The following is a 17164-nucleotide window of genomic DNA, read 5'->3' as shown; positions in this document are numbered from 1 at the left end:
TAAAAAATCAGTCAAGGGATTCACAAAATAAAAAGATGTAAAATATAACATATACATAAAATGTATAAGTGGAGAGTAAAAGTACAGTGCTTTTAGAATGTATTCATACTTAAGTGACCATCAATGTAAAATATATTGCTATATACTTAAAATGTTATATCTGAAAAAAATGCCATTTTTTAACTTTATGGTAACCACAAACTAAAAACATGATACAAAAAAAAAAAAAGAAATTGAAGTATAACACTACAGAAAGCTGTCAATCATAAGAAAGCAAGGAGGAACAGAGAAGAACTACAAAAACAACCAGAAAACAGTGAACAAAACAACAATAAGTACATTACTATCATTATTTTAAGTGTAAATGGTCTAGAAAACTTCCAGAGAAGGTGGTGGAATAGGAGGATCCTGGGCTTACCTCGAACCACAGATACAATTAGATAAACACACATCAGTGTAGATAAACAGAAAATATGAGGAGAAGACTGGCATAACAGACTCTTCACAGGTAAATGTAGAGAAAGGGCCACATTTAATAGGGTAGGTAGCAAGGGTGGAAATGAAATGGGGTCAGGAGGCAAATGAACCTATGGGACTGTCCACAGGAAGGAGGGATATTGTGGGCATGGAGAGGGGAGAAGAGTAGACTGGGCTGGGATTCCCAGGCACAGAGGGCATGTACTAGGAAGACAAATCTCCACAAAATTTGGCTTTCAAGGCCAGAGTTCCCTGACTTCCAGAGTTCTTAACAATCAATGGGGCTTAACACCTGGACTTTTAAAACCTGGCTGGCTTGGCACTGGAAGAGCAGGGAGGGTGAGAGGAAACTGAATCCCCACCCTTAAAGAGACAGCACAACAAACAGAACTGGTGAGATCTAGCATAGAAGAAGCAATTTGAAAATGCCTGGGATATATGGGAAGGAGATTTATTTAATGATCTCAAAGCCTGTGCTGGAGGAGCAGAGATCTTTGGAACCTTCTCAATCACAAAAGAGCTGGCAGGCACCATCTTCCTTCCCATATCCCAACCTAGATACATGGACACCTACAGAAGCAGGACAGTGCCAACCCTCTCCACCTAGCTTGGTAACAGCACATGAGGCATTCTTCTGTGGACAAACCAGCAGGCCTCAGCAGTTTTCCCAAGTGCCTATAGATCCCTTCCCACAAGGACCAGCCAGACAGAAAATCAACAAGAAAACAGTGGCTTTAAATGACACATTGGACTAGATGGATCTAACAGATATATTCAGAACATTCCATCCTAAAACAGCAGAATATACATCCTTTTCTCTATTTTTTTTTTATTTTTTATTTATTTATTAAAAAAAAAATTTTTTTTTAACGTTTATTTATTTTTGAGACACAGAGAGACAGAGCATGAACGGGGGAGGGTCAGAGAGAGAGGGAGACACAGAATCCAAAACAGGCTCCAGGCTCTGCGCGGTCAGCACAGAGCCCGACGCGGGGCTCGAACTCACGGACAGCGAGATCATGACCTGAGCCGAAGTCGGCCGCCCAACCGACTGAGCCACCCAGGCGCCCCAACATCCTTTTCAAGTGCTCATGGAACATTCTCCAGAAGAGATCATATGTTAAGCCACAAAACAAGTCACAACAAATTTGAAAAGCCTAAAGTCATACCGTGCATCTTTTCTACCAATGCTATGAAACTAGACAGAAATCAACCACAAGAAAAAATCTAGAAAGAATACAAATCCATGGAGGTTAAATAACATTCTACTAAACAATGAATGGGTCAACCAAGAAATCAGAGAGGAAGTCAAAAAATATATGGAGATAAATGAAAGCAGTCTAAAACCTTTGAGATGCTGTAAAAGCTGTAATAAAGAGTGAAGTTTATAGCAATAAAGGCCTACATCAAGAAGAAAAATCTCAAATAATCAATCTAAACTTACACCTAAAGAAGGTAAAAAGGAATAACAAACTAAACCCCAAACCAGCAGAAAGAAGGAAATAATGAAGATTAGAGCAGATATATATGAAATAGAGAGTAAAAACACAACAGAACAGATCAATGAAACCTGAGGCTGGTTCTTTGAAATGATCAAGAAAATTGGTAATCCTTTATCTACCCCCTTATCACAGATAAGGAAATAGACAAGGATGTCTACTCTTACCATCTTTATTCCAGAGAGTATACCCACTTATCGTCAGTGTTTTCCTGGCACTAAAAAGGGCAGAAGGGCCCCGGGATTTGCTGCTTTTCCATCATGGCAGTACTCTCTTTTCAGCCTTTGTGACACTTGCAGACCCAGCTCTGTTAACTGGTGGGTGGTGAGCATGTGTGTGCACACATGGTCTCTTCCTCTACTCTATTTCTCCCCGATCCTTGCCAGAGAGCCCTGTCACTGCCAAGCCCTGCCGTCTCAAACCCCAACTTGTGACCCAAGTGCAAGGCGGATCAGGAGCTGGGGAGCTCAAGTGACCCTTCTCTATGGATCTTCCCTGAGCTGGGGCCAGCGGTGCTTAACAAGGAAGGGGACCAATGTAGCAACTTGCCTGGGACCCTACCCCCCCTCACATGGGGGCTTGTGCACTGGGTATAGGGGTTTCCCAGGGGTCAAAGGCCTGGGACAGTTCAGTAGCTGCTGTTCACGCAAGCACATATGGCCACATGCATACCCCCTAGATTCAGATTGCTTGGAACTTTAAAGCTGTTCAATTTGGTTTTGTTTGTGCTAATTAAAAAAAAAAAAAAAAAAGTTTTTAATGAGGAAAAAATTGGAACACCCTGGGAAGGTCCTGGTTTCTTTGCTTCTCAGGGTACTGTAAGGCCTTACCTCTAGGAATCACTCTCTGCTCCATCTTTCTGGAAGCTGCCTAAACCTGCCCACATCCCCAGATATCTGTGTCCCCCTTCACCCTCTGCTCCACAGAGGCTGGGCCAGCTGCATCTCCTAGGGACCTTGCATGGAGGGGAGGGATGCTTGGGCCTTGGCCCAGGCCACCCCTTTCTGTATACCTAGTGCTGCCTGCCTTGCTTGTGTCTGCTTGTGTATGTCAAGAGGCTAGAAACTAGAAAACAACAACAACAAAAACAAGCCATGGCAATCGCAAAGGAAAAAAAAGTCATCTAACTGGTGAAGGAAAAAGTAAAACTGTCACTATTTGCAGATGACATGATACTAAACAGAAAACTTTAAAGACTCCACCAAAAAAAATTGGAATAAATGAATTCAGTGAAGTTGCAGAATACAAAATTAATATACAGAAATTTGTTGCACTTCTATATACAAATTATAACGTGGCAGAAATTAAGAAATTAATCCCATTTACAATTACACCAAAAATAATAAAATACATAAGGATAAACTTAACCAAGGAAGAGAGAGACCTGTACTCTGAAAACTATAAAACTCTGATGAAAGAAACTGAAGATGAAACAAAACAATGGAAAGATATTCCATGCTCCTGCATTGGAAGAATTACAATGTCTATACTCAAGGTACAGATTCAACATAATCCCTATCAAAATATCAACAGTATTTTTTCACAGAACTAGAACATAATCCTAAAATTTGTATGGAACCATGAAAGACCCCCAAATAGCCAAAGCAATCTTGAGAAAGAACAACAAGCTCTAGGTATCACAACTCCAGGTTTCAAGATATACTATAAGGCTATAATAATCAAAACAGTATGGTCCTGGCACAGGAAGAGCTACATAGATCAATGGAACAGAATAGAGAGCTCAGAAATAAACCCATGCTTATATGGTATCTTAATCTATAGCAAATGAGGCAAAATACACAATGCAAAAAAAAAAAAAAAAGTCTCTTCAATTAATAATGTTGTAACAACTGCATGCAAAAGACTAAAACTAGATCACTTTCTTATACCATACATAAACTCAAAATGGAGTAAAGACCTAAATGTGAGACCTGAAACCATAAAACCTCTCTTAAAAGAAAACATAGGCAGTAATCTCTTGGACATCAGCCTTAGAAGAATTTTTCTGTATCTGTCTTCTCAAGGAAAGGTAACAAAAGCAAAAATAAACAATTGGTACTACATCAAATGGAAAAGCTTTTGCACATCAAAGGAAACCATTAACAAAATGAAAAGGCAACTAACTTACTGAATGTGAGAAGATTTGGAAATGATAACATCTATTAAAGGTTTATATCTCAACTATATAAAGAACTCCTACAACAACAAACACCTCCCACAAATAATACAATTAAAAGGGCAGAGGACCTCAATAGACATTTCTCCAAAGAAGATACAGAGATGGCCAAAAGACACATGAAAAGATGCTCAACATCATCAGGAAAATGCAAATCACAACTCCAATGAGATACCACCTCACACCTGTCAGAATGGCTAGTTCAAAGAGATAAGAGAAAATAGTGCTGGTGAGGACATGGAGCAAGGGAACATTTGTGTACTACTAGTGGGGATGTAAATTGGTGCAGCCACAATAAAAAAAACCATATGAAGTTTCCTCAAAAAATTAAACACAGAAATACCATATGACCCAGTAATTCCACTTCTGGGTATTCACCTGAAGAAAACAAAAGCACTTGAACATGAAACAAAAACATGAAAAGACATATGCACCCCTATGTTTATTGCAGCATTATTTGCAAAAACAAGATATGGAAGCAACCCAAGCATCCTTGGATAAAGGACAAATGGATAAAGATATGGTACCTGCATACAATGGAATATTACTCAGACATTAAAAAAGAATGAAATCTTGTCATTTGCAACATGGATGAACCTAGAGGGTATAATGCTAAGTGAAATAGGTCAGACAGAAAAAAATAAATATCGTATGATTTCACTTATATGTGAAATCTAAGAAACAAAACAAACAAAAACAGAAAAAGACTCATAAATACAGAGAATGAACTGGTAGTTATCAAAGGGGAGGTGGGTGGAGGAATGGCTGAAATAGATGAAGGGGATTAAGAGGTACATACTTCCAGTTATATAAATAAATATGCCATAGGGATGAAAAGTACAGGATAGGGAATATAGTCATTAATATTTTAATAACTTTGAATGGTGAAATACAGTAACTATATTTACTATGTGAGCATTTCACAATGTATAGATTTGCTGAGTAACTGTGCTGTATATCTGAAACTAATATAATATTGTATGCCAACTATACTTCAATAAAAATTGATAATTAAAAGTTAATTACCTATATAAAAATGGTTAAGTTTAAATTCATTAATTAAATATATATAAGGAATACATATATAAGTTTATATGCCTTTTAGATAGAAAAAATCATTAAAACCAAATTTAAGTAAAAATTTAAAGAAAAATTATTTTTATTTAATTATAAAGATGTGAATTTCCATATGCATTTGTAAATGGAAAACAATATTCTTAATTTACTTATAATTTATCAAATGCAAATACTCAGAGCTCTTAATAACTATGGATAATAGAACAATTAAACAATCAGGTGACTCATAACTAACCAGAATAATCTTTCCTGACATGTACACAAATAAACGGGTGACAGCAATTTAAATATCCAACTGTCAGGTTAAAAAAGCATAGCAATGGCTCTAACGGATATCTCCTCTTGAATCATGAAATTAATCAACTGGATTTTTTTTTAATTACTACATACAGTATCAGAAACTAAATTTATTGCCAACTACAGTAATAAGTAATCAGTTACCTATCTGATTTGCAAAATTGTTTTTCAAGATGAAAACTCTAAAGATAATACTAATGTTGTTAATTGAAATTATTTTGCAAGATTAACAGTCAAACTATTTTGGCTGTTCACTTTACATGAGGTCTCAACTTAAGTCAACTTTAAACAAACTAAGAATCACTATATGACTATGCAAGACAGGTTCAGTTAGTGATCATGAAGTCAAAACTACACAAAGAACAGTATTAAAAACAGTTTATAAAAGGGAAACAAACATTGACAATTTCTAAGTGTTTTTGGAATTTGGGAAAGAGTAAATAAATTGCTGACACTGCAGTGCCATGTGCCTTCTATTCTTGAAAGGATGTTTATTTAAAAAAAAAAAAAAAAAAAAAAAAAAAAAGGAGGTGAAAGCCATACCACTTAATGTCACACAGGCAGGAGAATCTTAATTTTTTACAAAAAATTTATCCAGAGGCCACAAACCATTATTACTCACATCAGTGGCTTAAACTAGCTCAATTTTATGGCTGAGAAAATATGAAGGTAGTAGAGAAGAAACTTTGAGTACCTTAAATAAATATTATAAAGGGAGGACTGGGAAACTTTGAATCACTGAAATCATCTAATTGGATGAAATAGAAACCAAAAATCCCTAACAGCCTGGCATTGCCTTTCCCACACTCCTTGCTCTCTTGTGACTCCTCACTGAGGTCATTTCCTGGCATCCACCATGGCATAACAGTGGCCAGCAATCACAGCTTCTGAAGTAGTAAAAGGACCATGCCCCTTTAGGGAAAAGAAGACCTCCTGAACTGCTCTTTTCCAAAGACACCCCTTAAAGGGATGAGCTAATAAGAAAGACCTCAGTCCTACCCCATCAGGAATTCTGTGATTGCTGTTGCTCGTCTTCAGCATGCACTAAAGGCACCTAACTGCTTATTAGGGGAAGCTCCAAGTCTGGGGTAGGGAAGGAGGTGGAAAGACAGCCCTCCTCTGCATCATTTACAAGTAAATTATGTTTCTCAGTAACAACCAGAGTTTCAATGGAGATAGATATGAACAAGTGTTAGTGGAGACTGAAGCTTAGTGACCAAGCCTTGTTGTAGCAATCATTGAACATGCAGGAAACTTGGAGTGGCTATGTCATGATTTTTCCCATTCTCACAGAAACATCACAAATAATTTCATAACCTTAAACAAATACCAAATAATTTAAGAACAATGTCAGTGCTAACAATTATGTTCAACACATGCTAATCATCGGAAAAAAATATTAAATTTAACTAAATTCACTTAAACTACTGATGTGTGGGATATACTTTATATTCACATTTTAACTCAGACGCAATTGTTCAAACTTTAGGGAGTGCATAAAACTACCATATGAGAATTCACAGAAGATAAGAACATGAGTGCTAAAAGGCTTATTTTGGGGCGCCTGGGTGGCTCAGTCGGTTAAGCGGTCGACTTCGGCTCAGGTCGTGATCTTGCGGTCCGTGAGTTCGAGCCCCACATTGGGCTCTGTGCTGACAGCTCAGAGACTGGAGCCTGCTTCTGTTTCTGTGTCTCCCTCTCTCTCTGCCCCTCCCCCGTTCGCACTCTGTCTCTCTCTGCCTTTCAAAAATGAATAAATGTTAAAAAAATTAAAAAAAAAATAAAAGGCTTATTTTAATTCAATTCAACAAATAATATCTACTGCGTACCACCTAAAAAAAAGTCAACAAGAATAATGGAAACTAGAAGATTACATGATTAACTCTTTTATTGAAAAAAATTAGAATAATCACTGCAAAACCATGTAGCAAATACTTGAAAGATAACAAACTGAAGACTGACCTACAGATTTAGTTAAGACTGTATACTAATAAATTACCCATCTTTGTTCACTTAACAAGCATTTACAGAGCATCTTCTGTTATGTAGACTCTGCTAAACCCTGGGAGTATGGATATGAAAAAGTCAGCCACTGTGCTAAGGAGTCCCAGCACAGCAGAACAGCAGCAAGCAGATGATGACAATTCCTATGTATAAGAGGGACAGAAAACTGCTTCAGGAGCAGGAGGGATGAGGGAAACCAACCCAACCTGGAGGTGTGCAAGGAGGTGGAAAGGAAAGCTTCCCAGAGGAGGCAGTGCTTACTTATCAGAAAAGAGCAGGCGTGGAAAAGGCTTTCAGGACTGAAATGGCTCTGACTGCTAGTTGCCTAGAGAAGGGATGTGTAAGAGGTACAGGGAAGAAGCATGAGGGAGGTAAAGGATAGCCATAATTAAGTGTAAGCAATGTCTAGCAAGTTTAGGTTTAAGCCTGAGGGAGAATAGGTCATCCTGAAGCGTTTGAAGCGGAGGAGTGACAGATCTCATTTATATTTTAGAAAGAGGAGTTTTTCAAAAAGGCAGAAGTGAACCTGAAACAGGCAAGATTGGGTGCTGGTACGAAGAAGAGAACCCTCAAGTATCTTGACAAGAAACAGTGAAAAATGATGAGGGGCAGAACTCAGAAATGGAAATGAGGGGACTCATAACCAAGTGTTTTCTTGAACAAGATGGAGAGGGGAGTCTTAGCTGAGGTCTTCACCCATTCCCAGTGAGTGGAGGTTCAGCAGCAGAAAGAGCTGATGTGGTGATGATGAGAAAGCAAAGGTGATGAGTTTGCTTTTGGACTTGCTAAGCTGAAGAGGTCTCTGGAATGTTTCAGTGGAGACATCTACTAGGAAGGCTGATAGAAAGACCTTGATCTCAGAGTGGAGAGATTAGGCTATAGATGTAGATGCTGGAGGCACCAGTCAGTCTGATTTTATCTATATTATGGTGGATGAAATCACTCAGAGATAGTTTGAGGACAGTCTGACAAGAAGAGAGAAAGATAGAGTCCTGGGGATACCAGCAGTGTAAGGCTATGCAGAGGAAGAGAAGCCAATCCACCAAGGAAGCTGAGGGCTGTCAACTAGTAGTGGGATCAGAGATGCCACAGAAAGTCTCAGGAAGGGAGTTCAACAATGGGAGTACTACAGAAACATGGAATATGAAGTGTTTGCATCACAGATTCCAAACTACAGCTGACCCTTGAACAATGCAGAGTTTGGGGTGCTGACTCCTAAACAATGGAAAATCCACTGTAACTTTGTGCAAAAAGTTAATTACTAATAGCCTACTGTTGACCAGAAGTCTTACCAATAACATAAACAGTCAATGAACACATATTTTGTATATTCTGTGTATTATTTAATATATATAATACATACAATATATATTATATATTTATATATTATATATATAATACATTTCTACTGTATTCTTACAATAATGTAAGCTACAAAAAAAGAAAATGTTATTAAAGAAATAAGGAAGAGGAAATACATTTTCAGTGTTGTGCTGTGTTAAAAAAAATTCATGTATGAGTGGAACTGTATAGTTCAAACCTGTGTGTTCAAGGGTCAGCTGTATAGCATCAGAGGTAGCTTCAGTGAGAACAGTCTCAACTGGGGGGGGGGATGTAGCAGGCTTCAGGGGATGAGAGAGATCAAGTGACACAAGAACACAGATAGCCCTAGCATGGACTCTTTGAGGGAAGACATAACTTTTTAAAAGCTGGGTTGTAAAGAGAAGAGTGATGGGGATTGTGATTTACAGTTAGGGCGACTACAGCTGCTAGTTTAGTGCTTAATGTCCTACCCCCTGGATTCACAAGAGATTATAAATAATCTGGTTATTTTAAGATTGCTAAAATTTAGAAAATTAGAACCACAGGTAGTAAGTGGTAATTATATGCAAGTCATTTAGTCAGATGTTATAAGGACACAAATTAACTAAAGCCATCTGCCTGCAAGAGACTTAAAACTTAGGATGTACATGCCTGTGTGCATGTGTGTGTGTGTTTGCACGTACATGGCCTGTCTATAACAACTGCTTTATTTTTGAATATCTGGGATTGCTAAACTATTTCCACAAAAGTTTGGCATAGCAAGGCCCAGGCTTTTCTTTCCCTATGAGATAATTTATTTATGTATACACAAGGGGAGGTGTTCCAAATGAAAAAGGAAAAGTGGTCACCAGATGCCATCCCTCTCAGCAGTCTTAGAAGGTGAAAGCAGCCCAGACGAAGGAGAAGCAGTTATCAGGCTGGTCCACAGCACTTGGCAATTTTTGTCTAATTCTTCTAAGACTGGGGAGAAAGGGCAGGGCAGTGACATTTAGCTCACTAGCAGTGGTCCAGGAACAGTAAGGGCAATATCTCAGTATTGTGCACTGTTACCCTGAGTAGAAAATAGATTTTACTGAAATTCAATGCTTCTAATATCCATCCTTGGAATTCTGAAACTTTCAGTCATTGCTCTACAAAAATACTTAAATAATTTGAAGTCTGTAAATGTGAAAAGAATCTCCTCACATCATTAAAAATTCCTCCAAAATTGGGGAATAAAAACAGATACAAAAATATATATATTATGTACATATACTAAAGAATTATAAAAGAGGTTAAAGGGTGTAGTAGGGATTCAGGAAAAAAGAGTCCTGTTGGGGTTGATGGAGGAAGACTTTCCAGAAAAACCACTCCTTTCATAGACAGACCCTGAAGCATGCACAGGCCAGCTAAGGAAGAGATGACCAGGAAGTGAAGACACTAGCAGAGGCACCCATGGTAGCTACAAAGAGGTCATCCAAGTAGTCGCTGAACAAATATTTACTGACCAGACTTACGTACCAAGCAGTAGTTTAGATACTGGAGGTACAGAATTCAAGAAGCAAAATTTTGTTTGTGAATTTGCAAATTTGTGATGAATTCTTCTGGTGGCATTTCTCACCTGATTTGAATAAGGATACTACATTATCACTCCTCATCTAAGTATTCATATGTTTCCCTGCAGAAATCCTTGCTGGGAATGTAACATAATATATGGCACAAGCACTATGTGTTTCTAAAATCCAAAAATATTGAAATTCCAAAATCTGGGCCCAAGAGTTCTGAAAAGGGATTATAGATGAAAAATTCCAGAGGCTACTGACTGATGATCTTGAGAATGATAATTTGTTGTTAAAAGTCATGTGTGTTCACTTAAAGTGATAATTAACCCACTATGACCTCATAGATTTAGCTGCAATAAGTTCAACCAGTATAAAGGCCAGTGCTGAAACCACATCTATAGCATTCTCCCTTGTAACTAATTATTTTACAAGTAAAATATGAGTAGTTTTCATAGGTTAAATTTAAAACACCACACTTATTGTCCATTGGCCATGTCATTTCTTCAGGTTGGATGGCTAGTATGGTGATATTTAAGTTTAAGACCTGAATGATAAAAGGGAATCAGTTCTATGAAGGGAGAATTACTGCCTAAGCAAAGGGAAAAACCAGTCTTGAAGGGGTAAGGTGGAAGGATTTGGAAACAAAAAGATATGGGCAACAAAAAGGCTCACTGTGCTAAAGTGCAGCTGGAGAGAGGCCATGGGGTACACTCATGGATGATGGGCCAAGCAACCAGGGCACCAGTCAAGGGCCTGCCCTGTCCTGTTTTGCACATTTTACTGTAAATATAATGGGAAGATATTGCAAGGATTGTAAAATATGAACAGAATTTGAGTTAAACTTTAAAAGGATATATTTGGAGGCACCTGGGTGGATCAGTCGGTTAGGCATCTGAATCTTGATTTTGGCTCAGGTCATGATCTCATGGTTCGTGGGTTTGAGCCCCACGTCAGGCTCCACAGTAACAGTACAGAGCCTGCTTGGGATTCTCTCTCCTTTTTTCTAAAACTTCCTCACTCATGCTCAAGTGTGTGTGTTCTCTCTCTCTCTAAAGATAAATAAATACACTTAAAAAAAAAGAATTACAAAAGGATACATGTGGACATGAACTATAATCCAGTTTGGACAAAGTGTGTGTATAGAAAAGTAACAGAGTTTAAGGAAAAAAGATTAATTATGGCCAGCTGTAGGTAGAAGAACTCATATGACTACAATGATTGTCAGAAAATCAAATACTTATATAGTCACATAAAATATCTTTTTTTTTTAAATGTTTATTTATTTTTGAGAGAGAGTCAGAGACAGAGTGCAAGCAGGGGAGGGGCAGAGAGAGAGAGAAGGAGACACAGAATACGAAGCAGGCTCCAGGTTCTGAGCCATCAGCACAGAGCCCAACATGGGGCTCAAACTGAGCCATGAGATCATGACCTGAGCCGAAGTCGGACGCCCAAATAACTGAGCCACCCAGGTGCCCCAAATATCTTTAATTTAATGATTATGGTTTTTAGTTTTGACTTCTAGCATCAAAATTATGTTATCACCTAATATTAACACCACACAATAAAAATCCAAAGTTATTTAAAGATTAAACAATTTAATCACCATCTAAGAAATGCACTACACAATTAAAAAAAAGGGTTTAAACAATTAGGTAAAAGAATGAAAATTAACTCAAGCCTATTAACAATTCACTGCTATATCTACATATATACATCTAAACAGAATCTATGCCTAATATCAACATGACCATTTCTATGTAAGACTCTTATAAAAAAGGTTAATAGGGAGCCTGGTTTTACGTATTTCACATTATTTCATACTACACATAATCCACACATAATCATAAACATTTGACGCATCAAGAAGTTTGATTCAGCAAGCAATAGTTATTTTTAAAATATGTATCATGAAGTGATTTAAATGACTTCATTTGATGTCACAGAAATAATACTGGAACTGTCAATCATCCTTCTCTGGCCCAATTTTCTTTGTTAAATTACTATAATGATCATACTCTTACACATTTTTCCTCTATCTTTCACCTTTTCAGCATTAATAATTAGGTCATATATAGAAGTGACCAGATTTCTTAAATTTTTGGATGATAGTCACAAGGTTATCATATAACTGTCACTCATAGTATATCTATGCAATGAAGCCACATTGCGGGAAAAAGGTACATGTTACTAAAATGATTGAATACTATAAGGTGTAACTAATTACTTTCTGGAATTTAAGAATAATTTTAAGTCTTAAATATTAATAATATAAAGTACACTAATATCCAAACTATCAAAAATGGGTTTAAGCTAGTAAAACGTTAAAATCAAACTAATCCCTGAGTAAATATGAGAAAACATGTGAATAAAAGAAAAGCATTTTAAGAATATGCTAATTGAGGGGTACCTGGGTGACTAAGTTGGCTAAGTGACTGACTCTTGATTTTGGCTCAGGTCATGATCTCACAGTTTGTGGGTCTGGGCCCTGCATCAGGCTCTGAACTGTCATTATGGAGCCTGCTTGGGATTCTCTCCTTCTCCCTCTATCTCAGCCCCTCCTCGGCAATTGTGCTCTCTCTCAAAATAAATAAACTTAAAAAAAAAAGAATATACTGATTGATAATATCGTATCCATATTTATTACTCTAGATGTACTGGACTACTTTTAGAGAACTTCAGTAAATTGAAACCATTTACCTGTTGGTGGCAGGCAGTCTTTCCAATCAAAATAGCCTGCATAAATTCCAGGTTCTAAGGAGCCAACAATAGGATCTGCTTTCAACTCAATGTAATTTTCAAAGAGTCTTTGATCTAATTCTTTCAATGAGGCCATGCTAACCTATAAACACATAATAAAGAAAAACTGTGAGTTGTCTATTTGAGCATGAAGGAAAAAGTAAAATAATATAAATACTTCAGTATATTTTAAAAATACTTGTAATTTTTCCTAGAAAAATCACGACTTTTGTTTATTTTCAGTAACAAAGACCACAGGTATTTAACAAGAACTAATTACCACATATGGACTATACACAGAAAGTTCAGCCTACATGAACTGCAAGTTCCTGCTGGTAGTGGGAATAGAACAGGGTAAGGAAGGTAGCCTCAGTCCTACAAGTCTGTGCCTGGTCTCACTGGCACTCAAGAGGCCAAGACGTTGCAGAGTAGGTAGGTAGAGTCCTAAATTTGAGAGTAAAGAATCTGTGGGCCCCGGGGCCTCTGCCGTGGACTACTGGTGATCTGTCTGCTTCTATACCACATACTCTAGCAGCTATAAACAGGAATATCTGTGAAGAAGTAAAATTCAGATGTAGAAAAGACAAGCAACAACTTGAACTTAGAAAAATAATGAAAACACTTAAGGAGATTAATGTACAATACAACATAAGACTTTACGGAGATAATACACATGATTTCAAAAAAGCTAACAATTGAGTACATTAATTGGAGCAACCAATGGTCACTACTGAGACTGAAATTGAGTGTAATAAGTACTTCAAAGCACTGAGTAAAATGTAAAGGGGTGGAAATTATGAAAGAAGAGACTTAGATCCAGGAACTCTTATATGCAAAGAAACAGAAATTCAAATAGGATAATATGAGCAGTCACAGAAGAGATAATAAACAAGCAATAGTGGGGAGGAGTTAAGAAGGCAGAATAATAAGAGGGTCCTGGGCTTGTCTTGGCCCTCGAACACAGCTAGAACAACAAACCATTTTGAACACCTAGGAAATCGATCTGAGGATTAATAGAACAATCTGCCTAATTTGTGGAACAAAACAGGGCTGGCACGTGGTGTGGAGAGGTGAACTGGGGGAGAGAAGAGCTGCAGTGATGCAGAGGGGAGGGAGAGGAACAAAGAAAGACGGGGAGAGTGCAGTGTGTCATCTTTGCTCAAGAAAGTACTCCCCATGAATGCAGCTAGAGAGAAAGAGTGAATACATGCACAGGGGACTGCACGAGAAAATTGTTCCCCAATATCAATGGCAGAGAAAAACGGAGAGGTTTCAATACAAGTTTTTTATACACAGTGGAGCACAGAGTCTGAAGTTTCAGAGGTCAGTGCCTGGCAGTGCTCCACTAAGAAAGCAGGGCAGAGGCCTAGGAGCAGACAGTACAGTCTGAGATCCCCTGGGTGGCATAGGGAGAAGCACTTCCCCTGCTTAGAGTGCATTTGGTAGTGGCGATAAGGCCTCTGTGAGGCAAAAGACTGGGCAGGCACCATCCCATCAAGCTTCTATGTTCACCCATATAAGAACAAAGATGCTGGCTGAGGGCAGCAAACCCTCACACCAGCTGTGTATTGCAATTTACCCTAAAGTCTGAGCTGCTGCTGCTGCACAGATGCATGATCATTTCCTGGTCTCAGCGCGGGGAGACCCTCCCCGAGAGGATCATTTTGAGTCCGAACCTCAGGGTTTTTTTAAGTGCAGGGTTTTGAAGCAGCCAAGCCTGAGGTAAAACTGTGGAAGGAGGCACCAACTGGTAGGTGAACAACTCTGGGGTAGGTGGGGAGCTGACAGAAGCAGGGAACACAGGAGAGGTAATCCTCTTTCAGTGAGAATACTAAGAACTTCCTCCTCTGGAGATTTGAGAGCTGGCAGAGCCAGTTTCACCATTAGCCCAACAGGGACAGACTCCAGTGAGCTAAACAGCACCACCAAACAGAGAATGGAGCCATTACACCAAAGCCACACTGCCCACTCCAGGTACAGCTCCACTGTAGCAAGCTGACCTGAGAAACAAAGTGGCAGTATCCTCCCCAAGAGGACCAGCACAAATCCCTTCCATGTGCTCAGTCTACTGTACATAGAGTGCTGCAAAATTTCAGCACTAGGAGATACTGAATCTAGATTCACTTGGGTTCCTTTTTGTTTGTTTGAATTTTGCTTCTGTTTTTTTTGTTGGTGTTGTTTTCTTTTGTTTCTTTGATACAGAAAGAGCAAATTTTTTAAATTTTATTTTATATATCTATTTCAACTTTTAGTTTTTTTTTAATTTTAATGTATTTTCTTCTTTATTCTTTTAAACATTTTATTTTAATGTTTATTTATTTTTGAAAAAGAAAGACAGAGTGCAAGTAGGAGAGGAGCAGAAAGAGAGGGAGACATCAAAATCCACTGGAAGCAGGCTCCAGGCTCTGAGCTGTCGGGAGGGAGCCCGATACAGGGCTTGAACTCACAAGCTGTGAGATCATGATCTGAGCTAAAGGAGGATGCTTAACAGACTGAGCCTCCCAGGTGCCCCGTTTTCTGCTTTTTTCTTATACCTATATTCTATCAAGCTTCTCTTAACAAGCAGACCAAAACACACCTAGGATCTAGCTTCCTTTAATTGATTTTTTAAAGATGTTTAATTTTTTATTTCATTCTATTTATTATTATTATTGTTACTATCATCATCATCATCATCATCATCATCATTTTTTCTTCCTCCAAAATGACAAGACAGAGGAGTTCATCTCAAATAAAAGAACAGAACAAATGACAGCCAGGAATCTTATCAATGCAGATATAAGTAAGATGTCTAAACTAAAATTTAAAATCATGATTTATGGGGCACCTGGGTGGCTCAATGAGTTAAGTGTCTGATTCTTGGTTTCAGATCAGGTCATGATCTCATGGTTTGTGAGTTTAAGCCTTGGGTCAGGCTATGTGCTGGTGGTGCGGAGCCTCTTTGGGATTCTCTCCTTTTGCCCCTGCCCCCCACTAGCACTTACTCACTCTCTGTCAAAACAAATAAAAAATAAAAACACGATTGTAAGGATACTAGCTGGGCTTGAAAAAAGCATATAAGACCCCAGAGAATCCCTTTCTGCAGAGATATAAGAACTAAAATCTAGTCAGGCCAAAATTAAAAATGCTATCACTGAGACAGATGTAAACCCAAAAGGAGGCCATAAAAACGAGAATAGACAAGGCAGAGGAGCAAATCAGTGATACAGAACACAAAATTATGGAAAATAATGAAGCTGAAAAGAGGAGGGAAACAAAAGTCAGGGATCACAAAGGCAGACTTAGGAACTCAATGATTTATTAAAACCTAATAACATTCATATCATAGGAGTCTCAGAAGATGAAGAGAGAGAAAAAGGAGCACAAGGTTTATGTGAGCATATTATAGCTGAAAACTTCCCTAATTTGGGGAAGGACCAAGACATCAAACTCCAAGAAACACAGAGACCTCCCTTAAGTTCAACAAAAGTTGGGGCACCTGGGTGGTTCAGTTGATTAAGCATCTGACTTCGGCTCAGGTCATGATCTCACAATTCATGGTCTCAAGCCCCACATCAGGCTCTGCACTGAGAGCTTAGAGCCTGCTTTGGATTCTCTGTCTCCCTCTCTCTCTCTGCCCTTCCTCCACTTGTGCTCTCTCTCTCTCAAAAGTAAATAAACAAACATTAAAAAAAAAATTCAACAAAAGCCAGTCATCATCAAGGCATATCATAGTCAAATTCACAAAACACAGAGAGAAAGAAAGCATCATGAAAGCAACAAGGGAAAAAAAGTCCTTAACCTACAAAGGAAGAAAGATCAGGTTGTAGCAGAACTGTCCACAGAAACTTGGCAGGCCAGAGAGAAGTGGCAGGATATATTCAGTGTGCTGAATTGGAAAAATATACAGTGAAGAATTCTTAATCTAGCAAGGCTGTCATTCAGAATAGAAAGAGAGATAAAGAATTTCCCAGACAAACACTCAAGGAATTTGTGACCACTAAACTAGCCCTGCAAGAAGTTTTAAGGGGGACTCTTTGAGTGGAGAAAAAAAT

At 38.3% G+C, this 17164-nt stretch overlaps 1 protein-coding gene across 4 annotated transcripts in view; it reads right to left on the bottom strand.

The window, feature by feature from the left end:
* The window catches only part of EXOC2 (exocyst complex component 2), a 279430-nt gene that overhangs the window by 64485 nt on the left and 197781 nt on the right, over positions 1-17164 (bottom strand). For all 4 annotated transcript variants that reach the window (XM_049611300.1, XM_049611301.1, XM_049611299.1 and 1 more), the window contains one exon: positions 13092-13233. In XM_049611300.1, coding sequence (XP_049467257.1) covers positions 13092-13233 — 142 coding nt within the window. The remainder of the gene's footprint in view (positions 1-13091; positions 13234-17164) is intronic.

This window comes from Panthera uncia (genome assembly GCF_023721935.1).
Source record: "Panthera uncia isolate 11264 chromosome B2 unlocalized genomic scaffold, Puncia_PCG_1.0 HiC_scaffold_25, whole genome shotgun sequence".
Taxonomy (NCBI): Eukaryota; Metazoa; Chordata; class Mammalia; order Carnivora; family Felidae; genus Panthera; species Panthera uncia.
The sequence above is the reverse complement of the archived record's forward strand: the minus strand, read 5'-3'. Positions and strand labels throughout refer to the sequence as shown.